Here is a 27626-nt window from a genome sequence, read left to right as displayed (position 1 = left end):
AATTATAATACAATATTATATCTTACATTTAGAATTATTGTATATTTTTTGTTAAGTAAAATATGACTTAACTGAAATACACTTTTTAGAATGTGTAAATTTGTTTCTTATTTATTCAAGTCAATAATCAAATTGTAATGTTTTTGGGCTGCAATAAATAATAAATAATATCTTTACTTCTAGTTGTCAAAGTCATATTGTCAAACTAACAAAGTGTTGACGAAACAGATGAAACGAATATTGGAAAAAAATTATAAATATTTATTTATATTTAAATAACGATAACTTTTAATATGAGTTAATGAATTTCCATAGAGTTATTGAATATTTTGTGAATTACCAACCACAACACTAGAATCCAATGATAATTCAAGATGTATTTTCCCATAGGATGGCCAAAAGTTCTAAAAAACTTAGGAACTGATACTCAGTTAATTAAGCAAATAGTGTCTAACCGAGATAAAGTCCTGTTTGCTTCTTTATGTGATGAAAGTTTAGCAATCTGGTTTTGTAAGGTATGCAATTTTTTTAAAATAATTATAATATGTACTAAATATCAATCATTTACTGGTAAAACATCTAGTTTTCATCAATAGTAATATATTAAATTATGAAACAATGTATTATTACTTATTATTCCAGCCAACTGTACCTGTAGTGTATCATAAGAGGAGTGCAGAATCTCTACAAAGACTTGGTGTCAATGTGTGTGTGGAATGGAAACCAGATTCATCTATGATTTGTATTTCTGTATGTGCAAAAATATTTATATTTGTTTTCCTTAACATTAATATTTATAACATATCATAACATATATATTTTTTTATTAAATTATTACAGACTTCAGAAGGACATTTGATTTTATACAATGTAGAATCACAGAATGACCATACTGCGTATCAACAATGTGACCCACCTACAGCTAGTCTTCGAAGGGACTCTGCAGAATTATTTGTTAAGGAAGTTATACCATCATTGAAGATTACCTTAGTAAGTTAAATATTTTTTGGGAGTATTTTAGATTTATAAGATGTATGAGAAAAAGCGAATTGTAGTTCCAAATATTTTTTCATATGTTTCAAACATTAAATATATATATATATATATATATAAAATATACAATCTAAATGTTTGTTAGGAAAGATTTGTTTATAGTTAAGCTTATATAATAAGGAATAGCACCCAGAACACATATTACTAATGTGAAATGAAATTTGATGTGAAATTGATAAAAATAAATAAAATATATTCAATATATTTCATAAATATATATACCAGTTATTTGAAATTGGAATATGAGAATATTAAATTATTATTAATTTATTTTTAGTTTAAAGAAATCCTTGTGTGGGATGGACAGATAACTAGGATGTGTTGTATATCTGGAACAGAAATACTTGTGTGCACAACACGAGCACATTTACTTCGATATCGCTGGGATGGAAGCCAGAATAGAGACTATTGTCTTGATCTTGGTCGAATACCTTTTTCTATAAATCAGCAAGTTTCTAAAGGTTAGTGTTTGTTATTTCCATTCAATTGATTATATGTTCTTTCAATAAAAGATATCTATGTTAATAAATATTAAGAAATGAATATATTTAATATTTTTATTTTGAATCATAACAAAAGGCGTTATTTCATTCAGATAATACCTAAAATTATATAATTTTTTTATCATTGGAACAATATTTTATTTTCAGCGGAACCAATATTGGAAGACAACACACATGTTAATGATATTGAGTACTCTCCACTAGTTTGTGGTTTCGGCATAACATTGAATGATGGAAGAGCTGCCTATCTTACAGCACCAAATCTCAAGTTCGATCCAAATGTAAGTATTTGCTTCAGAGATAATTAACAACCTTATAATGATTTTAATAATATAATTATTAGTAAAAGTAATTGTTTAATTTAAATTTATAATATAATTTTAAATGTAATGGTGTTGCCTGAGCATTTTCGGGTTTGGAGACTAGCCACCTGTGCAGATGTATTATAGTGCACAAGTGTACATTTCTCACTCTCATAAACCGATGGGAAGGCAAATTTGACGCTACCGGAAATAATTCAAGCACAGGACATAATGCCTTACAAGCACATCAAGACACATTTATTAACTCTGCCGACTATAGCTATCCAACTATTAATTAGTTAGTGCTGATTCATGAATTCTGATGAGTGAATTTCATATTAAAACATTTGTTTTTAACTTTACATTTGGTATTGATTGATAAAATACATAGTCTATGAATGAATACTGTAATATAAAGTAATCTTCTGTGGATATTTGACATTATCTTTAAACCAGTTTACTATCCTAGATCTGTTTATCAACGGATTTAACGGTAAGATGCTTATGTATAAATGAATTGCTATCTATAGTTCTTCAGAATAAATATTGTGTATCAACAACATAAACAAAGGAAACTTTAAAATATCTTATCTTATGGGAAAAATAATTTGATCCTAAAAAAACGAGCCTTACAGTAGTCGCATATGATTTGTAAAATCTGACATCTCACATAGGTAATAAGAAACATTAATATTACATCCTCTTTGAAAATGAGTCGGTACTATCTGACTGCAGATTCTGAAACCGCGCGCGTTTATTTGTCAAATCAAAAATTCGCGTGCTTCCGCATTTTCTTTTTACATACATATATCCGTATCTTTTCACAAAACCTCTCCCACGTGTAATGCGTGGACAGCGAGAGAAAATATATATCACATCAAAACACATGCAATTTTACCTTTTTCTCGAAATTGTAAGGCATTTTTAAAAACAGCAATAGTTGCAAGCAGTATGAGCGGGACAAACATAGTAGATGTAACCCCTCAATGTGCTTAATTTGTTAAAGAAAGATTTTTAATTTTCGTATTTTAAATCGAATTTCGAATTAATGATTATGACAATTTGGTAAGAGCAACTCTACATTATATTTGGTCTCGATGGTTGGTCGTAAATACGATGGTAACCGATGCATAATTATATTTATTTTGAAGTACTATAAATCTATGTCCAGAGTGAGTAATTATTGTAATATATTGCTAGTCATGTATGCAGCTAGAGTTTTTGTGAAACATAATATTAGACATTTGGCTCGTTTTTACTAAGTGATTTTTTATTTTAAACATATAATATTATACTTTATAGCTATGTTTTAAAAAAGGAGTAATTGTGCCTTTTTTAATATTTATAATTTCTAACTTCCACGTTACTGTAGCCTATTCCATCTACAAAAGGAATAAAGATAAATAATGAATATTTGAAACACAAATATTTTTGGGCGTAAGACGCAATATTATTGATCGAGCGCTTGAACAATCTATGATATTCACTATGGATTCGCGAATTTTTTTGTTATAAATGTAGACTTTCTATCACGGATAAATGTACCGCGGATGTCAATCCGCAACTTACACTCGGGTGGATGGTGGATAGATTAGTAAGATATATATTTAATATACATATGACCTACGGGTAGAGTAAACCTGTCGGGTTTTCTTAGTATATTATATACATAATTTATATCTACACACATACATTTTTTCATTCATTACATATTTGTATGTTACATAAACACTTTTAAATGGTCGTAAAATTTAGAGTGCAGTCAATTAGATATGAATATCAACTCGTTCTATTCTGCAAACATTAAATTTACTTCTGTGTGTGTTGAAACAGATATAATTCAGTTTTCGCTAGGCTGTATAATTCGTAATAAATTTCCATTGCTATAAATATTCTCCTATTGGCTACGTTGAAAAGTTGTCTTGTAATTCGCATATTTTTTCTTCTAGGCAGTACAAGGTATTTGGGCACAAGGGATTGATGATGCGACGTGCGTACGAGTCAACCATAAATTCAGACTCATCGCTATTGGTAGAAAGAAGTGAGTATTCGTTTATTTACCGAGTTTCTTGCATACACACCCAAAACAGATATCTTATAGCATAGACGATTTTTGTGCTTGGGGTCCTAATATTCATTATTTGTGCAATCAAATGAATTATTTTGTATTAAGTAGGATTCTAGTTGAATTATTGACCAAGGGACAGCCTTATCGGCGTGGATACGTTATTCATGATACGCCCGTCAATTGGAAATACATCACAAATGGCCAATTCAATCAAAAATAATATATTATATTCGTGCTGTATGTAACAAAGATTCAATGCGATCATGTAAACCTTTATTTAATATTCCCAAATTAATGTCATTTTCATGGATCTACTATTATTATTATATTATGGATATTAATATTGCACATGTATGTACATGTGATCGTATAAAACAGCTCGTTCTATTGTTAAAATATATAATAAGTTGCTGTTTTGAAATATATCAATTTCTTCACCATGGTTTAATCGCAGCTGATTAATTAGTTTTCTTAATTTAACCAGTTTCGTGTTCAGTTTTTTAAGTACTGACATTGAAGATAGATTTTAAAAGTGTCTGTTTAAAATGTTGGCATGCCCCATTAATCTGTTTTTAATCTCATATTATGGAATAAGCTCTTCCTACTTTGGAATAAGGATCATTTCTTTATTTTTTTTATAATTGTTTTGATAATAAAATGGGTTTATTTTATAGTTCACAGATTGACGTCTTCACGATAGACGAGGCGACAGGTGGTTTAGAGTTGTCACATACGATGGTCCTCAGTTCCAAGGACTTCCCCGGGGACCCGGGACCCGTTAAATGTATGAGGTAAGTCGTAACCTCATAGGTAGCGCATGAATATTTTATCAGCTCGAGCTTTAGAAGACGAATCGAATTTACATTGTAACTACGTCCAAAAATATATTAACGAACTAGATTTTATGCTGAATACGACGAATAAGATATAATTATAAAAGTTGACCCCTTGACCCTCCCCCCCCCCCCCGCGCAGATGGAGCGGCGAGGGTCGCGCGGTGGCGGCGAGCTGGGAGCGCGGCGGCGTGTCGGTGTGGAGCACGTTCGGCGCGCTGCTCATGTGCTCGCTGGCGTGGGACTACGGCCTCAGCCAGGACCTCGCGCGACACAACCCGCTCGTCGTCTCCAGCATGGTACGGCCTCTGCCGGCCTCGCACTCGTCACGGCCGTCTCGTCATCAGGCTCCGCATCTGTATTTTTAGTCATCTCAGTCAATTAATACAACCGCAGTTGATGTCGTGCTCCGTCGAGTACTTTTTTTTGTACTGAGTCACCCCGAGACCAGATTTATAAAACCCTAAAATTATTTTCCATCAGAATATTTGAATTGAAAATATTAAGTAAAAATATTGTGTATTCCAAATGATATCAGGATTGATTTTTTGGAAAATTTTAGAATGTTTTTCTAAGATACTTGTTTTTTTTTTTATTCTTAGAAAAGTTTACTATTATAGGTAGGTTAGGCATGAAATTTGAACGAAGTATGTTTTAAAAATATGAAAAAATAAGAATGGGGGAATGAATTCCTCTTCTTCTGCGTAGTTACGCGTCTTCTAGTCCACTTACAAGTATTTTTCTTTTCTTTTCAAATCTCAAGCCAATTAGCATTAGCATTAGCAGCCTGTAAATTTTCCCACTGGCCTCCTCTCCCTTCGAGCACTCAGCACATCTCTCCTTTTAATACTAATTTTGTTTTTGTTTGTAATATACGATAAATTAACACAATGCAAAAATAAACTTTAGGAGTTTTCAATTTAAGTTGTTGCTAGCGATACTTATGGGCTTACTTACAATTGATATGACCTGGCGTTTTATTTCAAAATATTCTTATGACCAGCTTTGGTCAATATTTTCTTTCTGGTAGTTATTATATGAATAAATACCAGAAATAATTTTAAAGTTACTTTATTTATGACATACTTATAATGGAAATACGAATTGTTAATTTACAGGAATGGGCAACGGAAGGTTACCAGTTGTGGATGGTAAAAGTCGAAGAAGAAGCGAAATCAAATCTTATTCAGATGGACTTCGTGAAGAGTCCACTCAGTGTCAATCCTTGCATGGTAATATTATTTGTTCCTACTCACTACATTATTAGGGCATAAACTATCTATTCAATAATTTATTATAACATTACTTTTAAAAAGTTATCTCCACCCCTGTTTGGTATATTGATAGACCTTGGAGCCAATTCTACTGATTTATGACGATTACGATACGTTCGGTACAAATACAATCGAACTTCGACTCTTCTATATCTATAGGATCGGGACCAAACAGATATGATGTCAGAATTGAATGATGAACTTTATGTCAATTTTGGATAGTTAAGTTTAAATTAAGAAAACTGTTAAACGGCAACGATTACGTCCCGCTTCGATTGCGATTAAGTGCCAATTTCTGTAGTAGAATTGTCCCACTGCTTGATACTAAAGATACGAGCATGGTTATATTCGTTTCAGATTTTTGTATAGTGGATTTTCGTTCGTTTATTCATTCTCTATTACACCAAAATTCAGCCAGTCAGCTCTTTTAAACTATATATGTACATATATTTTCTTTTCTTATGTAACCATAGCTAATTTAAATTAATTTCCCAATTTTGTACCAATACGTTGGTGTAAATTCTAGACTACTTATATTTTAAATACAATGAATGCTTCTTTTAGAGCAACCAAAGGCATCTATACCTACAAGCTGACGACAAATTATACGTTAATTTAGAAGATAATCTTACCCGTCGAACGAAGATACCAATAATCGATTCGTCATCGGACGCGTTCCAAGAGAACGGCCAAGACCATCCGCTGGAGTACGACAGCAGTACCAAGTACAAGGAGTTCGTGGATGATAACGAGTGCAGGAAACAGTGGATAGTATTGCAGCTGCCGGCTACGTATATTGCTACTAATTGGCCGTTGCGGGTAAGTGTTACACACAGTGGCATTTATTGTTATCATTAAATATTATAACCAAAACATTCTTCATTCAAGTAAGCTTATAACAGCACATTTGAATCATAATTTGTCACGTGTAGAATTTAAACATATGGTTTTACACTTCACTTTTTTTAAATATACGACAATTGTCGTCACATTTATGCCACATTCATACGAAACCGTAGCGATTAGTAAACCTAAACCTTCCTCTTTAATCACTCTGTTTATTTATGAAATTCTCAATTACGTTGCGTTACGTTTGACTATCATATAATAGCTAATAGAAAACTCGCATTCGAACGGTCTTATGTATGTTCGAATGCGAGTTCGACCGTGTGTATGTTCATTGAATTGGAATTGGCCGAACGGATTTTTATACGAGTACGAGGTCGGGATAGGAAGCTAGTGAGTAGCTGGTATTCGGTAGCCTCGTGTTCGGGGCGGGTGTGTGGTGTATCGCCAACGGTCTCGCGTGTGTGTCAGTTCAGCGCGGTGGACAGCAGCGGGCAGCACGTGTGCGTGGCGGGGCGCGCGGGGCTGGCGCACTACAGCTGCGCCGCGCGGCGCTGGAAGCTGTTCGGCAACGAGGCGCACGAGCGAGACTTCGTCGTCGCCGCCGGCGTGCTCTGGTGGCGGGACTACATCGTCGCCGGTGAGTGAGACAGTGGACACGCATGTTATGCTTGATGTGTTTTAGTAAGAACGTAGGTCTCAACATAAGGTCCCCGGTTCAAAACGAGAGGCCGAAAATTATTTTTAACTAATACTATTACGATAACATTGAGATGAAACTTGCACGAGTCGGATGAACTGTATCACATGTAGATACGATTTGCAGTGAGAAAGCGTTGTGAAATTTTCTATATCAAATTTTCTACACAGTAGGAGAGAAAACCATATTTAAGAGTGTGACATTAAAGGTTTTATTATTTTCTTGTGTATCCATAAAAATGATAATCTTTAGGACCTAGAATAACAGCGATGCTGGTATTTATGCAGGATGTTACAGTATAACGGACGGACACGACGAGATTCGGTTCTACCCGCGAGACGCAAAACTTGACAATAAGTTCGCGAAGATAGTTCGCGTGCAGGCGCAGGTGTTCGTGCTGGACATTCTCGACGACCAACTCGTAGTGTTCGGTGCGGATGCACTCGTCACCATATACGAACTGAACAGGATCGATAACAGTTAGTATACAAATAAAGAAAAAACAAATGTTGTTTTTAATTATGGTCTATAAACCCATGAAGTTTAGAGGCCTTGCACTCGGAAAGGCTGTTACTTTTTTTTATCATATATCTGTGAACTATTTCACATAAAATTCATATTTTTTTGTACCTATTATTTCAATAGCTAATATTATGATAATAGTAAAAAAGTTAGTAAAACACACAATCGAGGTCGACGTGCATGTAAAGTAAGCACCCGGTGGCCGCAGGCGGGAACGTGGAGGTGCGGTGCGTGCAGGCGGTGGACATATCGGCGCTGTCGCACCCGGCCTGCGTGGTGTCGGCGTCGCTGTGCCGCCTGCAGGACGCGCCGCCCGCGCACCTCGCCCGCAGCGCGCGCGCCGGCCCGCCCGCCGCGCCCGACTCGCTGGTACGCCCTCGTAAAGCGCTAGGTATACGGATAGTGGGTAGGTCAGGTAGGTAATTTAAGATCCGTCTAGTCAGAACTCACTCTATGTGGCTCCTTCCTTCAGTACTAGTTCAATTTGATGTAATAAATTAATAATTTAAGTAATAAATTGAGTAACAATATTTAGACTACATATAGTCCGTCGCATAAAGTCCCACTGCATATTGATTATGATTTATTTATCTCTAGGTAATCAATGCAAGTGGAAAGTTAATGATGGTGCAAAGAGAAGAATATGATGTAGACGAAGACAATAATCCGGTAAGTTATAATTTTATATAATTCTAAGCAAAGTATAAAAATAGTATATAAGTTATAATTTTATATAATTCTAAGCAAAGGAATAGCGAAAAAATATTCCATTTACAAATTCACTCATCTAAATGTATTAATGGAGGAAATGTAAGTATTTTCTGTACTCGTTTAATATGGTGTACCAAAGAATATAAATATAAAAATAATTTAATGTCATCTACCATATTGGTGTGAACTTAGTTTATAACTAATATTGAAACCAATGTTGCTAGCATTCAAAACATTTTCATTTGGCGTTCAAAATTATGACTTACGAGATTGTTTATTGATAAGTGAGTTGTGACCTAGAGAAGGTCAATGAGGCTTAAAAATGAGAGAATTGGTGTAAGATACCTATCTTTCGAGTTTAGTTGATGGAAAAATAATTTTAATCTGATAGCAACACTTGGATAGGATTCTGTGCAAGCCGGTCTGGTTAGGTAGACCACAAAAATTCTTCCCCAAACAAGAAGACTTAGGGTTGTTATGTTTTGGTTTGTAGGAAGAGTGAGCCAGTGCAACTTCAAGCACAGGTGACATACCAACTTGTTCACAAGGTTGATGGCGCATTGCCGATGTAAGGGCTATTTAATTATTTAAAGCACCGATGTTGTTTGCAACAATGTTCAAAAATTCACAACCGATGTTAACGTTAAACTGGTGGCGTTTTATAATTAAACAAATGAAAAGAGTGTACTCGTATGTATAACGATAAGGTCCTATGCGGTCTATTTATATAATTTATCTATTCCATTTTCATAATTGGTGTGACATTTGTAATTCTTAATTTCTTTGAGGTAACTGCATAATTATATTTCTTTATACAGCTTACAAACATATGAAAAATGTAATTATCGATTTAAAGTGCATCGTAATCAGTGCACTATTTTACGAAATGTCGACTATTGTTATATAACGTGTTGCTTATGTTTACTTTGATCGCTCTGTTACGTAAATGCTGTAATATCCAACTAATTGGGGGTTATTTCACGTATCACTTCCCTTTATTAATTGCACTACCAATTATTATTTGTTAATTTAATTATATTATTATTGTTTTTTTAACTGTTCTTATCTTCATAATGAAGTGGGTTATGACACGCAAGCATACCTTAAAAAAACAATGCGAATATTAGGTATATTAAGTTTTCTTGTAGCAGCGAGCTGATATTGATTAAGCTAACATATTTCAACTCGCTTAGAAAACTCACAGACTAAAGCATAAAGTAATGATTCATCTAACTCTACACAATTATTATTTACAAATCTCTATGAGCAATTATCTAAATGTAACATGCATTTCGATAAATTTAAGTAAAATATTATTGAAAGTTATATAGGTTTGTCTCTTTCTTCAAGTTCTTGAACTTGCATTGTCTTGCATTGTCCAAAAGCCGAAAGAGACAGAAACAGGAATAAAATAAATGATTACTAAAAAAAAAATATTTAATTTCTTAAATGAAATTATTTATTTACAGTGGCAAAAGTACAAAAATTCAGGTACACTTCATTGCTACGGAGATACAATCAGTCAGCTTAACTTCTAATGACCTACGTGTATTATTGCATTTAACATTCATGTATGCAAGAATACACTAGCGCCGTGAGTAACTTAAAAGGTTACCTATACACATAGAAGTCTTTATAGCATAATATTATAGCTAATTTTAATTAAAACTTATTCTACCTCAGTTCTTAGTTTTGATTGTCAGCGTTTTTCCATCTAATGAAATCGGACCAGCGGCCCATCTGCGGACTATGTTACCCTTAGAACCGTAACTTGAACCGCTGAGTGACACCCATGGAGCGGCCGGAAGCGGATAGTAGTCATAGTTCTTAATTGGTGCAATAATCGGTTCTGATTCAACTATTGGCGTGGCTATAGGTGCGATGTCAACTAATGGACCGTAGTTGTCATAGTGACCGATTTGCTCGTCATGACCGTAGTCATCAATTGGCCCGTAAGCCGAATGATCGATCGGAGCGATGTCTTCAATGGGTTCATAATTCGCAACTGGTACTTGTTGGACAGGAGCGACATGCTCAACGATCGGTTTAGAGATGGCTATTTGCGATGCTACGGGCACTGACACAGAATGTACATTCGGTCCCGTCCTCTTAACGACAGCATTGAATCCCCGGACTGCGTCCGCGGTGTACTCCACAATCCTCACGTTGCCATCGGGCTCCACCAATGAGTAGGCTCCTCGAACGACATCGCCGTCGCGAGTTTCCCACTGGGCTTTGTTGTCTCCGGTTGATGGATCATTTACCGCGTAATTAAATTCATAATTGGAGTTTGGCTGTAACAAGAAACGCTTGTTTATTTATAATATTAAGTCCACTAAAGCTGTCTGTTTCGTAATTTGAAGCCCCCCTAGTATTATTAAACTTTATTTTATTTTTAGAAAAAGACATTTTTACATACTTACAATTTTTGCTTGAAATATAATTATATTTTTATATATCTTGTTTGTCAAATAGTGATTTATATAGTAAGTTATCTCTTAATTATTGCACCATATTCCTTAATACAAAAATTCGCCACAGCGGTTATTAAAAATAACTTAATAAATATTGCTTCTATAGCGTAGAACACGTTCAATGTAAAATTAGATCTTTAAAACTTCTACTGTCACTAATTTTTAATGCGTTTTTAATTTAAATATAAATAGAACTTACAATGCTCCCAACTTCGGCGTAGGATAGAAGAGCAGGCGGATTGGCTACCGCAACCGCGCTGAACGCAAATAAGCAGGACACCTAAAATAAATCGTAAAAAATATTTATTATTTATTTCTATTCTATCATAACAAATAATCAAGAAAAAAGTTAAACTCGCTGTAATAATTAAATATAATCAAAATTTATGGATTTTTTGACATTTACCACCAAAAATGAATTCATTTTTCTGACGATGTATTCCTGTAAGCAAACGAAGTGCACTGTGCCTATGACATCGCATACCAGTATATTTATACCACACTAATTATTCGACCAAGTCGCACTCCGGTTTTTGTCAGAACCTCCTATTTTCTACGGATCGTTTGATTTCAGCTTGGTCAGCTATGTTCCCTCGTTCACAATTAAAAGTGCATAACACGTTCGGCAAAATAGATATTATTTAAATTTGGTTACACAAAAAATTACTATGTCAGTACTATACGATTTTGCCTAATTATTCAAATGACATTAATGCATGTAATTAGAACACTTTTCTAATTAGAATAATCAACAAGTTCTACCCTCAGCTCAGTCGTGCATATCTTTGTAGACGCAATCGTTTACATCCTGCGCTACCTCATACTTATTGTAAAGTATATATGTTCTTGAAAATAATAATCATTTTACATTACACCGCACTTATATAAAAAAATGGGGCTCCATCTACAAATCTTTGAATATTACACATTATTAATGTCTAAAGTCTGGTGGTTTTTATTGTACATTGTACATGTTATTGTTAGGTACTATGAAATAGATGCCAATAAAAATAGCAATTAAGATAAACGAGTAATAAAATAAATAGGAGCCCTCGTTTATGTGGGTATTAAAAAATATATAAAAAAGCCAATGAAAAAGAGAGGAGATCTTTGAGAAAATCTATGTAATATAATTATTTTTAACGTCAAACCAAAATTAATCCTATAGCACCATATCAGAAGTTTCATCATAGAGGACAATATCCAGAAACGAGTAAAATGACAGAAAATGAAACCTTGGCTCTCATGTTTAATAGCTCATAAATTTATGGACGCTATAAATCGTATTTCAAAATTCAATGCATTTACTAATTCGTATACAGGTGACGACATACAAGAACCATTTATGAATCCAACTGATTAATGATCTAGTTTTGATTTGAAAATAAAATATACCACAGTAATTGAGAACTAAGAAACGTTATAGAATGAGCAGCCGAGTGTAGTAGCTGTACGTCTATGTCGTTGGATAGATTTGGTTTAAATTAAAATAAAAATATTTGCAAAGGCATTTTCATCTAAGAATATTTTGATTTATAGCTTGTTCGTAAGTGAATGGACGAATGGATATCCGCTCAACGTTATTTTCGAAATTCGCACTTTTAATTGACCTTTACTCATAAACGTAAATCTTAATAACGCTTTTTTAATTTCTAAAACCAATCAAAATCTAAATATTCTTTTTTTAACTTGGCTCATAAAAGCACTTTTGAATCGTCATGTTAACGTGTTGAATTAAATGTAAAACTGTCACCGGTTCGTCAAGTAGATTCTACCGAGAAGAACCAGCAAGAAACTTATCAGTTACTCTTTTCCACCTTTACTGAGTATATCAATAAAATCCAAATATTTTTTATATACTGCCTAGAAATAAAAATATACTGTAACCACACTTTTTTATTTTTAATATAATCTTGATTGAGTAATATGCCTTATTTATCAATGTTTTTTACTTGAACTTTAATTTTCTTTATGTCATATAAAAAGTGACAACCTGCCATACAAACTTTCATCGTAAGTTTCACCATCTTAGCGGATCATTTTTTAAAGAACCTTAACCCAAATTATTGTATAGTGAAGAGATCGGCGTTTAACCCGGTCTCGATATTTCTATCATCAGAAATGACTTAGAAAATGAATTTTAAAAAACTCTCCATCCCTCAACTACTTAAATAATTTCTGTTCCAAATTTCATCCTGTTAGAACTAACGGTCTGGGCTGTGTGTTGTCAGTCAGTCATTTTAAAATTTTATTAATTAAATTTTGTCCAGACTGACTAAATATCTTTTCTTATTATACCAAGGTGAGGTTTGCTCTTCTAAGATCAATTATGTATATTGATTTTATTAATTCATAATCCCCTCGTTCTGCCATATCTCTACTAAAACAAGGCATTGCGTGTAACGTTATCATCAACATAATCCAGTTGTCTTTAGAACGAATATGTATCTACTTTATAATAAATAAATTTTGTGTTTTATATTAATGCCTATTAAAAAATACGTATTCACAACTTATTAACAACGTAATTAAATATTATCAAGTTTTTTAATAATCAAAATATAATATCATGTTAAGAATTTTTTTCTATGTAGGTTTGTATGGAGATATATAGTATTAATTAATAAATGTTCTTGTTCCAAGCGTGTTTATGCAACCAGTGACACACAGAAACAAAGAAGGAATAACTCTACAACGAGTGTCGGTCTCATTTCTTTTAAACTGTAACTACATCATGACTTAATTTAAAATTACTAATTTCCTAATCAGGTAAATAGGATAGTTAGTTAGTTTTAAGAAAAAAAAATTGTGTTATCGCACCGGCCGATATCCACCAACCGGCATTGGAGAGCGTGGTGGAATATGCTCCAAAACTTCTCAAAGGGAGAGGAGGCCTTAGCCCAGTAGTGAGAAATTTACAGGCTGTTAAAGTAACCAGCCGATAGTGTCATCTATAGTTCCTCTCACATTGCACATCAGTTAATGTAACTATTAAAATTGTTGGTCAATTGATCATCTTTCACTTTCAAAACATCCTTACTCTAACATTATATCCACTTGTAATCGGCGTTATAATATTATTTTTCTAATGCAATATTTTTATTATCTGTTACTGTTTACGTTATAGTAAACGCAAACGAAAAATGTGATTGAACCACATCCACGCAATGTAAAATGCATTAAATTGCACATTAGTCGCATAGTAATTTGTGTTGATTTAATTTAAATAATATGGAGATTTTATCTTTCATCCCAGGAATCATAAATTAAAAACATTGTAAAAATTAAAATTTTAGTTGTAATGAAACAATTTATTTTTTTACACTTGTAACTGTTATTAACTATTTTAACATTTAGTGACAAAATTGTTACAGAAAATAATTACTATTTGCGAGAAAAAGCATTCGCTTCATTTATAAAGACTAGACCATTCACTGTCACTGTATCATAATCTGATATCTAACACTATCATTTGTATTCCTTTTAATCATCTATGTGTTTTTTCTTTATTAAAATGATCGATTTACTCGGCAAAGGTATCGGTCCATACACTATTTTGTGCAATTGTCCGTTCACATATTTCTTGTTGTATATCGTCGCAAACGGAATTTTGCGCGTAGGTCCATTAATTGGTACCCAACCGCCATAGGAACCCGTCTCACGGTCCCAAGGAAGACTGCTACCAGTGACTTTAACCTTTGGGACATCTACAGCTTGTGGTGATGCGCCAAATCCATAACCGTGTGGATCTATTAAAGGGTTAATTGGCGGCACTGGAAAAGGCAGAGGCTTGTGTAGCGATGTACTGCCAAGCCGTTCTGCTAGATTTTTTACAATAGCACTGAATCCACTTATATCGTCTGCTGAATATTCCACGACGCGTAGATTTCCATCAGGCTCCAATAAAGAATAGGCTCCATTGACTTGGTCGCCATCTCTTTCCTCCCATTGCGCCTTATTGTCCTTTGTTAATGGATCGCTTATTGCGTAATTGAAGGCATAACGAGGATAATCCTGAAAATATTAAACATTTTGTTTGGTGAGATTGAGTAGCGTACGGCTGCGATAAAGTTGCAGAAACTTTTTTATTTGCTTGGTAATATAACTTCTTTAGACTTTATCGGCTGAATAAAAACCAATTACTATATAGCCACCAAAAAATAATCTATCAAAATTATGAAATTTAAATAAAGTATATATTTATTTTGTACTACTTACGATAGCATCAGCGACATCTGATAAAACTTTTCCCCATACTGTCGCCGATAACACTAATAAAATTGTGGCCTGTAAAACAAAGTTATCTTCAGTTTACTATCATATTTCTGACGTGTTGTCACTTACACAATTTTTGTTAACTATTAATTTTCACTTTTAAAATAAAAAGTAATCATTTATTCTATTCAAGTACAAGCAACAAGCTTTTTAATATACTTTCTACAAGATGTAATTTAACGTAAAGATACAACCGAGTCGAATAGATTATACCGAGATAAACCAGAAAGGAACTCAATGTTTCATAACACTTTTATATGAATTATATTTTAATGAATTATTTACAATTTGGTTTTATATGTCCTTAATGGGTGCTTACGAAATATAAAATATATTTCGCCTATAATAAGCCTTTTATAAATATCTATCGAAAGGCAAATGTAAACATTCAGATAAGAATTTACCATCAAAATAATATGATTCATATTGTAACTCTTCCTGCTTCTGGAGTGTGCAGATATTGTAGAATGATTGATCTATATTATGTGGTGTACTTATATGTAGTCGAAACACTACAGCTCAATGATTTTACACCTGAAAAACCAGCGGCACCTGTTATTTTCTTACTAGTTTTCTGCTCTTGTATAATCCATAACTCTTTAAAAAGTTACGAAGATGTGTATCTTCATAACTATTCATCAAATTTTAATACATAAATTATCATCTTTATATAAGTGTTTATGCACATAATTAAATACAATTTTATTCAAGGCGCTATTGTATTTTATTAAGTTATTTTTGCTCTATTAAAAATAAAACCAGTATTGATTACCACACAGTGGTGAATGCTTTATTCGTGTTAATACAATGTTCGACTAACCTATGTCATAAATTAAGGTTTAATATTTTACATTTCATTGACCAACTACTATCAAGCAATGTGAATAACATTGCACCGAAGACATAGAATCTAAGTATTATAGATAGCGGCATATTTGTCTCATCTATTTTGTCGTGAATCAGATGCTAATTTTATATAAATTAATGACCATATCCTCCTTTATACCCCAATCCAATATCAGCGTAACCTTTGTAATCTAATCCTGCACCATCGTATCCCTTGTAGTCCAACAGTAATTTTTCATTTAATAGTTCTTTTCCCAAAAGACCTAAGTCATAAAGGCCAGCATTAGGTAGAGGTCCATATTTAAGAGCAGGAAGAGGGGCCTTTAATAATGGATATACTGGGTATATGGGTTGTGGCAGTTGGAGGGGTAGCAGTGGAGCTTTTTTAAGAATTGGAGCTTGGAGTAGAGATTGGTCGTATAAAGGTGCAGAATAAATTGGGCTCTTTATGATGGGAGCAGGGATGATTGGTGCGATCGGAGCTACTTCTTTTATAACTGCAGGCGCTGGAGTTTTGTACAGGATTTCAGATGAAATTGCACCACCGCCAAGATATGGTCCATTTAAGAGTGGAGCGTTAGCGAGTTTCTCAATTCCAGCGACAGGCCCAATCGAGATTGGTATTTCCGATTTATAACCTAAAACTGGAAGAGGCGCTTTGTATATAGGTGTAGCGACCGGGTGCAAGTTGGGTCCGATACGTTTGACGACGGCGTTGAAACCAGATTTGTCATCAGCTCTGTATTCAACTACACGCACACTGCCGTCGGGCTCCACTAGCGAATATGCACCTACGTACAAATATTTAATTTGATAAGTTAAAGAAGTTTTTAAAATAGAATAAGAAATAACGAATATTTGTGGGAACTCTACCTCTTACAACATCTCCATCTCGTTTTTCCCATTGTGCTTTGTTATCACCCGTGTGTGGATCTCGGACGGCGTATTCAAAAGCATAACTAGGATATGACTGCAAAATAACAAAAGTAAAAATCATCGATATCAACTTTGCAACTTAATATTTTTATGAAAATGGAAAGGAAAGAAACTTAAATGAAAACATACGTAGTATTCTAGGGATGAGTGTCCTGGCGCATAAACAAGACCCCCAAGTCCGTCAGCGTTGGTAGACGCCGACAGGGCAATGAGGCAGGCTATCTGCAAAGGATAACAAAGACACCGATAGGAATGATATGATCGAATTGTAACAGTACGTACACTTGGAATACAATTAAAAAAAAAAACAAACAAACCGCGATAAAGTATTTCATTGTAATAGAGACACGCTGACCACTGGGTGTCAAAAACGCACTGATTTGTAAAGTACGTACTTAGTCCATTTATAGGCTTACTTAAGACCTTCGAGTCCTGACGTTTAACGGATGTCGAATGTTTCACGCGTGCGCGACCACCGCCGCCAGTAATACTGAATACCAGTGCTTGCAACAGTCTTCCTGATTTTCATAGGACCTTCAGTCAGTGAAAACGTTAAAATAATGCGCCTGAACTTCCTCCTAATGATCCAATCGTCGGTGTAGCCAATTTAAGCTGATATTCAACATTAATTAGCCATTATGATATAGATATAATGTTATTTAAACACATTATGTAAAATATTCGTTCAATTTTGTGTTATTATCATGTATGTTATGACTGAAACTAAGAAAGCCTAATCAAGCGTGATAGATCTGATGCAATATTCGTAAATGTATAAAGTGACGATTTGCTCTAATTACATCTACGTGTGGCGTGCAATTTTAGTAGGATGTCGATAACTGAACTTACAAAACTATATGCTGGCACGCGACGGATGCCGGATAATATAACATTAATTAAATTTGTTTAATATAGCATCATACGTATTATCCAATAACTCTTGCACTTGAATTCTTTAATTGAACTTGAATAGACAAAGATTTATAGTTTAATAGTACATGAAAATAAATTACATCATTTTTAATAATGATTGATTTTATTATCTCGATAAAGCTATTTTGCAATAGCTGTAAATAAATAGATTTAACGACGTTGAAATGACATAGTTTGCTAACTGTCACAGTTTATTTTGTTATACGTCTACAGTCGTTTTCCATGAACTCGAATTCAAATTTGATGAAAGAATTTAATATTGTAATATTATGTTACGGACAAAATAACATACATTCAAATTGTGTATCATTTAAAATAGCTCATTGAATCATTGTGTTTAATATATACATTAAACACAATGATTCAATGGAATATATATATAGATTAAGGAATTAATAGATTTTTTTCAATTTAAATATAAATAACTCGTTAAAATTAAAAACAGAAAAGATTATTATACACATAGAAATATATTTATTGTTTAAATAATAGTATAGATAATCCTATTATATTTTAATGGTTGAAAAAGAGTAACTATTGAGTTTCTGGCCGGTTCTTTTCGGTAGAATCTACATTCTGAACCGGTGGTAGCTTCATTTAATATAGTTTGTAAAATTACGACTCAAAAGTGCCTGTAAAAGCCTTGATTTGACTTGAATAAATTATATTTAGATTTTTTTATTTTGATTTTATTGTTTTAGGCATACAGCTGTCTGCCTGCGACAGTCCTAGCCTCATGCGTAGAAAGCGTATGGTCTGGCAGCGGTTCGGGTGCTCAGACGCAACTGTCGCGTGCTCTATGGTTATGGTGCGGTGCGCTTGGTGCACGCGTGTGGCTGCCCTTAATGCCGCGCGAGGTGACGCGACGCACTGACCCTTCGCGACACACTTTCATGGCTAAGAGGATAATGCTGCCTTTCCATCTGGACATATACCCACTAAGTAAATAACACCTTATCAGTGATGAAAACTGGAAAATCAATTTTGTATGATAAATGATTAGTTAAATAACAGTAATTTAATTATCTATTGGTGATTTAAATAATTTTTAAATTTCGTTTCAGCTATTCTCTTCGACGACGCGATACTCTTGGGTGCTGAAAATGATACAACTTTATATGCATCTGACTCAAATTCAGTGTTTTCTCTGCCATTTTGTGTCATTAACAGAACGGTATGACTTACATATAAATATTATTTTTCCTTTCCATTACAAACACTATTCTTACAAAGACTGGTTTTAAGTTACTATTTCTTCATTTATTCCATTTTAATTAATCTTTTTTTTTCATTCCATTCTGCCGCAATACACTACAGAGTCAAGTATACTTACACCAAATACTTCGACAACTTCTTCGACGGAACTTGGGATATCACGCCTGGGAGATAGCTCGTTCGTGCTCGCAGCTACCTTACTTTCCGCACTCGCTAGAGCTGCTGCTGCACGAGGTGTTGGAGGAGGAGGCCACCAGTAAGGAGCCCATACCCGACGCACAGCTGCCGAGCGTTATCGAATTCGTGCACGAGTTCCCAGTTTATTTACAGGTTTGTGACGTATTTTGAGATTATTCGAATAATTCTATAAAGCCTGATACATATTAATGATTATATTTAAAATCTTGTATTTTTTATATGGTTCAAGTTACAGTTCATGAAAACGGTCAGTAATATAATTTTGTCAAAGTATAACATTCGCCATATTTTCGTATGTTAAAAATATATATTTTTTCATTACATCAGACTGTGGTGCAATGTGCGAGGAAGACAGAAATAGCATTATGGGCGTACTTGTTCTCTGCTGCCGGCAAGCCCAAAGAACTTTTCCAAGAGTGCTTGCAACGAAAGATGCTGGATACAGCCGCCTCCTATCTCATCATATTACAAGTATGTTGAATTCATTATAAAAAAGTTAAATTCGGCCCACTTTTGTGCCAGAATGAAAATAAAGTTGTTTTTTATTATTATTATGTTGTATATCATAGAATATTTGTCTTAAGACGTTGTATATCTTTTGCAGCTAAAGGTTCAGTATTGAATATTTAACTCAATTATAAAATATAACAATTTATCCATATTTATATAAGTATGATAACCTTATTTTAATATGTCTTCATAATTGTTATGTTCAATAAACATTGTAGAATCTAGAAAGTTCGACAGTAAGCCGACAGCTAGCGACCCAATTGTTAGACACTGCGTTGCAACAAGAGCGGTGGGACCTCGCGAGAGATCTTGTGCGCTTCCTAAGAGCCATTGGTAAACTTTTAATGCATTTGATATAAATATGTGTATTCATATTTTTGTGAAGTTTATTTAATAAAACCATTTATTACATATTTATATACATTGAATTAATGTAAACGTTTTTGCGATGATTTTATATATGTACGTGAATATCTCTCTACTTTGTCCAGTGGAGTATTTACTGAAAAATATTTGTACTTGTATATCACGTTACTCCACTGCGAGTTGACTGAGACAGGCTTGTTACAATTTCTGTGGACTGTATGCAGGTTTATTAAAGATGCTGACACATGTAAAAGCTTGTTATGAATTCTAAATGTTCCTCTAAAACCTTTGACTAAGATACATAGCATGTTCTATCTAAGTTCTCTAATACTTATATCTATTTTTTATTCTTAATTTAAAATGTTTTATTATAATATGTTACTAACTAATAATTATCTTTTATAATTCAGATCCAAACGATGTCGATTCTCCTAGAAACTCGATAAACGTTCAGACCAAATATGGACAAATAGTGCAGTCGCAGAGCGTCAGCCCGAATGCTGAAGACTTGTCCGTTATACTCGGAAGTATGCAGGTACGATTATTATGTAATTTTTACCCAAAAAAACCCAAAGAAGTGCCTTTTTTTAAATCGTGCTTTTAATGCAGCAAATTTAGTATTTTTGGTTATTAATTGGTACTACATCCATTTAATATTTTTTACCAATCAGCAGACAAATTACATACGATAAAATAGTATTTAAAATACCTATGTATGTAAATGCATTAATATAATTGAATTTACGTCGGTTGCTAACGTTATTATATAATTTGTACTCTTTAATACTGTGAGGTTATTTTTTTCTGCCAATAATTTTCACTTTTGCCCGAATTGTAACACTCGCATCCTTCGGAAAACATGTCAAAATGTTGGTCGTCTTGCACCGGAACCCTCTCCGGTGCTTTCGGATTGCTGTCCTACCCATCTCTAAATAAAGTCGCTTTCCACCCTCTGTACGCTTGGATCTTAATACACATTGGATTTTAATGGGGTTTTCATCAAATATGGAGTGATTCAAGAGGAAGATTTATTTATGCAATACATAAATCTTCTCTAAATATTATAGTGGTATCTACCCAGACGGGCTTCCACAAAGCCCTACCACCAAGGAGAGAGGGAATCTATGAATACAATACTTGAATTTACTGAAGAACCACAAATAAAGTGAGCGTATTATATCCGGCTGTTAAGTATATACGGAAGCGTTTTTTGTCCTTACTTACAATCGAATTTAAATATTCATTTATCAAAATTAAATGCTCTTGAGCAACGTAAATGTATGTTAGTATATACTCAGTGTAATTATTGAGTAATAATGATAATATTTCATATAATTAATAACGTTTTGATTTACTAATAGCGCGTAAAAATATTACCGAGCAATATTTTTAATTGTATAATTAAAATTGCATAAGTGATGTAAATAATATAACTCGTGTAAATGTTGAACTGGAAGGAAATTTTAATTGCTGAAGAAATATCGGCTGTTATTTATTTGACATATCGTTTGGTATCTACAACTATAATTTCTACAGCTAGTAGTTTAATTTACAAAAAGAATTATACGAGTATATGAAAATTTGATATACAGGGTGTCCCGTAGGTCGACGTCAAGCCGAAATTTCCTGACAGGTAATGCCACACCAGTTATCAGAAAAATTAAAAAAAAAATTTAAGTCATGTATTTTTGAAGTTATGGAAATTTTTCTTTTATTCCAGAAAATGTACACCATGTGACCGTTTTTTCATTCCTGTTGTTACAAATATTTACTTTTTGCCAATTTTTTTCTCTTACGTCATCCCGAATAGTGCTTTATGTAACCTATGATCTTAAACCCTGTGCCGATCACTCCAACTTGTAGGAAAATGTCATTTTATACCGTACCAAGTTTTCAAAATTAATTTTTCGCTCTACTTCGACTGATCGTCCTGAAAAAAAAATGTACTACTGCAGTTTAGCAAGCAGCTTTAAAAGTTAGCGCATTTAATAAGGATTCTAACGTGGTATAACACTTACTCCTTTACTCTTTTACTCCTTTATTTCTTAGATCGGCCATAAAATTTTTTTTTGTTAAACAAAGTCTGTTTTCAACAATCTCTTTGAAATTACAAAAAACGATTCTAGTGCACTCAAAGCGTTCCTAATGACCACAGCGTGGTTTAAATAAGATGGAGAGAGGCATTCCATAAAGTGTGAGCGAGACAGATAGTGACGCTTATGACATACGGACGCAAATAAGTGAACGAGACAGAGAGATAGAGAGTCACGTTAAGTGTGAGCAAGACAGGCAGAGACGCTACTTAATGTTGTCTTAGATTTTCGCGATTATTACACATTGAAATAAAACTAGTTTTTAACGGATTTAATCGCGTATATTAATTATTTTAACATCCCGACGTTTCGAGCACTTTGCAGTGTTCGTGGTTACGGGCAGACTAAGGTGACATTTGTCTGTTCGAATTACAAAAGAAATATTATTTACAACTACCGCCAACGATTTCTTAATTGATATCTTGAGTAGCGTTCCGGTTGCACGCAGAAGGCACTAACTGTATCTTTAGGTCTTGCAGTCTGTTGGATTTGGGATTTTAAATTTTTAATAAGTGGATCCCAAGTGTTAGAAAGTCTCCAACCATCTTCTCTATTGAAGTTCGGATGTTTTTGAATTTCAATAGCCTCGCGTATCATTCTAGGAATGAATCTGTGTTCTCTAGCGAGGATCTGTGGTTTATCAAATCGAATAAAATGGTTAGGTTTATCCAGAGCATGTTCACAGACTGCAGACTTTGAAGAACGCCTATTTTTGACATCTCCTATATGTTCCTTGACCCTATTGACCTCTTTGTTTGACCTATGTAGGATAAACCACACTCACATTCGAGTTTATATACTCCCGCAGTTTGTAAAGGGATATTACTCTTGATAGGTCTCAAGAACTGGCTCACTTTCTTATGAGGCTTGTAAATGGTTTTAATCGAAGCTCGCTTCAAGATATTGCCAATCCTGTCTGTAACTCCCTTCACATATGGTAGAAATGCAGGTTGTCGCTCAACTGTGAGTGGCTTGATACGGCTTCTGCGATGCTGGCGAGGCACGGGCAGCTTGTTCTGGTGGAGTGCAAGCTTGACCTGAAGTAGCTCGTCCTCTAGGTGTTCACCATCGCAGAGATGGTGGGCTCTCTGAAACAAAGATTTGCCAACGGTAGCTAACTGACTAGGGTGGTGGTGCGAGTCACCATTGAGGTATATATTGGTGTGTGTGGGTTTCCTATAAACTGGGTGACTTAATGTATTGTCAGGATTCCTGATAATAAGGATGTCAAGAAAAGCTAAAGAATTATTTGCTTTTAATTCCATAGTAAATTGAATGTTTTTATTTATAGAATTGAGATGTACTAAAAATGCAGATGTCAGATCACTAGGTAGTATTGTGAAAGTGTCATCTACGTACCGTTTATAAAACCTAGGTGTTATTGGTCCGGAGCGAAGAGCCCTCTCCTCTAGGTCTTCCATGAATAAATCAGCGACCACGGGGGATACTGGGGAACCCATGGCTCCTCCGTCAACTTGTACATAGAATTCATCATTCCACAATAAATAACCAGATGTATCACACACAACATATAGAATTCTATAATAAAATATATATAAAAATAAAAAATATATATAAAAGTATTCTATATAGAACGAAAATAATTTTTAAAATATTTTTTTAATCACAATTTATTCGATAGAGGAAATAAAATGTAACAATTCGTGAATATGTAATATCCCATTTCGACATTTGTCGACGTGAGTTCTGAGATACGACGTAGACTATAAAACGGTAGCAGGATAACAACTTTGTCTCGTTCTGATGCGCAAGGAACGCTTGCAGCTGGGCGGCACGCGCGGGCGCAGCTTCAGCACGACGGCGGCGCCGCGCGAGCCCTCGCCGCCCGCCGCGCACGCGCCGCGCCGCAGCGCCGCCACCGCCGCCGTCAAGCGGAAGAAGTCCGTGCCCGCCAGGAGCGACAGGTAAACCCGTCCGTCCGAAATAATCTCCGAGTGCTTTTAAGCATCCGTGAGTATACAGTAGAAGACTCCTAAAATTGTATAATTATATTAAGGTTTTTAACACAATAATCCTCCGACTCCGACGTACGCTACGATCGATCTTTTGTCCAGGGACACGTACAACGGCACGGCGGAGGAGTTCTTCATCGATATGATGATCCAGCGTCACGCCCGCCTGCTGCTGTCGACGGCGCGGCTGCTGGCGCTGGGCCGGCTGGCGGCGGCGCTGGACCTGCACCTGGTGGCGTGGCTGGCGGGCGAGCGGGAGCGCGCGGCGCGCGTGGACGCGGCCGTCGTGTGTCTGCGCCGCCTGCACGAGGACTTCAACTGGCCCTACCCCGCGCCCGACGACACGGAATACCCACAGAGGAAGACCAGCGTGGTGCCAGGTCTAACCTTTAAATTACATCAACTTATTGTTTTAATATGACTTTTTTTACATGTGGAATAATATATTAGTGAAATCCGGTTTTCGGTTACTCGGAAGCTACCAGTTTATCGTTCCATTTAAGCATATGGTTTTTAGACATTTTCCGATTCACAAACGTGCAATTCGACTTATAAAATATTGTATCCCCTCGACAGCTCCGTGCAGCCCGGCGGCGGAGTGCGACAGCCTGTGCGGCGACAGCGGCTACGTGTCGCTGTCGCTACGCAACGCGTTGCCGCTGGCGGCCGGCGCGCCGCTGTCTCCCGCGCCGCTTAGGTACGCACGGGACTTTGTATTTAATCTTCCATATTAGATAAATTATAAAACTATATTTTATTTAAATGTTTGATCTAAAAATTACTTATATTATATGTTTTGTAATTCGCTATCAAATCGTTTTGATTGAATTATTTGTGTGATTGAAGTTATGAATTCATTTTCGTTAGAGTTTAAACTTGTCTGCGAAATATATTTATTTTATAACAGTTGACTTTCAACTGTCAACTTTTCAATAATAGAGAATTCTGTGTTCGAGTGTCCTCGAAAAGTTTATTCTTACATGTATCGAAAAAAAAGACAATTTTAACTGCGTCATATAAACGACTAATTTTCGCTCGCGGCTTCGCCCGCTCGTAAGGTGGTCGTACGTTATAGGTACAAAACAGTCTATGGTCGTACCTGGTATTCAAGCTCGATTCATACCAAATTTCATATTAATTTACTTCAGAGATTTCCCTATGAAAGCGTTACAGACAGACAGACTTTATATTTATAATAATAGCATAGATTGATTCCTATAACGTCGATCGCCGACGGCCGAGGGGCTCGGAGTGTGCAGTGTAAGTGTGGTGCGCAGCTCCGTGGGCGAGGGCAGCGTGGCGGAGGGCGGCGGCGTGGCGTGGGGCGGCGCGGGCGACGCGGCCGACGTGGCGCCCGACGAGCGCCGCTACGCCGCGCTCATGGAGCGCCTGCACCACCACCAGGCCGAGCGCGGAGACCACACCGCGCACGTGCAGCTCAGGTACCTCTTCCTCTCCTGTCAGAGACACCGTCATTCTGATTCCACTCTTTGATTGATATTCATAGATTTGTGTTGATACACTACTTTTTTAATTGTCTACAACCGTAGCTCGGTTCGGTGCGGAACATAATTTATGTTGTATTAGTGAGCTAACGATGCCTTTATCTAAATCTTTGAACACTTCGTGCGTTCAATCATATTCATAAATATTATTATTATTGGGTTACATATAGAGATTTTGGGATATTTTACATAATAGATTTACATAATAATTTCATAAAAATAAAGTCGAGACCTTATATCATGTAAGTACATCTCGTCTGCGCTCCGACTGCGGTTGCGCGTAATCTAAAACCGACTCCATCGAGACGACGACTCTCCCTCCGGCAGATACCTGCTGCAGCTGATGACGGAGGCGAGCTGCGTGGAGTGGGCGCTGGTGGTGGCGGTGGCGCTGCGGGACGCGCTGGCCGTGCTGCGCTGCGTGAACGCGGCGCGCGGGCCCGACGTGTCGCTGGAGGCCGCGCTGCGCCTGCGCGCCGCGCTCGCCGACCTGCGCGCCTGGACCGACGCCGAGTGGTCAGTATATTAGACACCAACTGAATGCCCATTGTCCATATCAAACGAATATGACTTTTTGTAGATAAACCATAATTCAATCAGAAATTAAAATATGTATCGTCTCAATTATTTACTTAGCTTATATAATTATTTAATTATATTTCAGCATCGGCTACAGGCCGTTCTTGATGGCAATCAGCAATCAAATCCCTTATCTTACGTCGATCATCAATGCTCGCGAACGTCGCGCCTCCTTAGCTCAATCTCGTGCAAGAACTCCTAGTACCAGTTCCCTCACCGAGCAGAAACAGACTCCTCAAGAACCAAAACTACCCCCTCCGCAGAAGGCCCAAGAGGTATCTAAGCAGTCAGTAAGGAAAGATTCGCCCAGCACAATGCCAGAACCTGAATCAGAAGTTCTCGTCCCGGCGAGACCACCACTACCATCACGAGAAGAACCGGCCTCCAATTGTGCCATAATGTAATTTTTTTTGTAAATTCTCCATAGCATTAAAAGCAATTTTAAAAAACTAACCAAAAACCGATAAACGAATATGATCATCCTTTTTTGTTACTTATTAATAATGTTAATGCATTTTTTTGATTTGCGTAATTTACAATCATGCAATCAACGGATTATTAATAAATTAGACAGATAGCGTGGCATTTAATTAGTAAAAAAATATATATAAATATGAAAATTATTTCAACTTAAATTAAAGAATCAAACGTTTTATCATTGTAGTTTTGTATTACACGAAAGGGGTGTAAAAGTAGAACATTTAACCCTGTATTAAAATTATATGATATTCATTAAATACTAATTAATTTCGGAACTTTACGCGGCGTTTAAAAATCCTACCTGTCTTTCTCTACTACTTTACTATGTTTGTCATTATCTCTAGTCTATCTTTTCTTTGATTCTAAATACTGTTAATAATTTTAATATAAATTAATAATTCTCATACATATTAATATAAATATAATTTATT

The 27626-nt window shown here is 35.3% G+C and overlaps 1 protein-coding gene across 3 annotated transcripts; it reads left to right on the top strand.

The window, feature by feature from the left end:
- The first annotated feature begins 220 nt into the window (after window positions 1–220).
- On the top strand, window positions 221–27626 carry LOC125070498 (guanine nucleotide exchange factor subunit Rich). 3 transcript variants are annotated; one of them, XM_047680391.1, is made up of 26 exons: window positions 221–515; window positions 643–750; window positions 841–990; window positions 1331–1514; window positions 1704–1837; window positions 3808–3899; window positions 4601–4717; window positions 4902–5058; window positions 5878–5991; window positions 6598–6852; window positions 7351–7519; window positions 7867–8058; window positions 8310–8470; window positions 8699–8770; window positions 18978–19218; window positions 19341–19450; window positions 19594–19821; window positions 20017–20160; window positions 20418–20532; window positions 20976–21100; window positions 24444–24583; window positions 24734–25011; window positions 25208–25328; window positions 25909–26073; window positions 26464–26652; window positions 26801–27626. In XM_047680391.1, the coding sequence occupies exons 1-26, from the start codon at window positions 375–377 to the stop codon at window positions 27117–27119; spliced, it is 4221 nt and encodes a 1406-aa protein (XP_047536347.1). In that variant the 5' UTR covers window positions 221–374; the 3' UTR covers window positions 27120–27626. The 3 variants fall into 3 exon arrangements, with proteins under 3 accessions (XP_047536347.1, XP_047536346.1, XP_047536348.1); XM_047680390.1 differs by having other exon boundaries at window positions 24432–24583; XM_047680392.1 differs by having other exon boundaries at window positions 24432–24583; window positions 25839–26073; window positions 26801–27032.

Source organism: Vanessa atalanta, chromosome 17, assembly GCF_905147765.1.
Source record: "Vanessa atalanta chromosome 17, ilVanAtal1.2, whole genome shotgun sequence".
NCBI lineage: Eukaryota > Metazoa > Arthropoda > Insecta > Lepidoptera > Nymphalidae > Vanessa > Vanessa atalanta.
The sequence above is the reverse complement of the archived record's forward strand: the minus strand, read 5'-3'. Positions and strand labels throughout refer to the sequence as shown.

Coding starts and splice junctions, on each gene's coding strand:
- LOC125070498 (XM_047680390.1), top strand. CDS start 375: ATGTATTTTCCCATAGGATGGCCAAAAGTTCTAAAAAACTTAGGAACT. Junction 3,900..4,600: donor ATCGCTATTGGTAGAAAGAA/GTGAGTATTCGT, acceptor TTTATTTTATAG/TTCACAGATTGACGTCTTCA. Junction 26,074..26,463: donor ACCGCGCACGTGCAGCTCAG/GTACCTCTTCCT, acceptor TCCCTCCGGCAG/ATACCTGCTGCAGCTGATGA.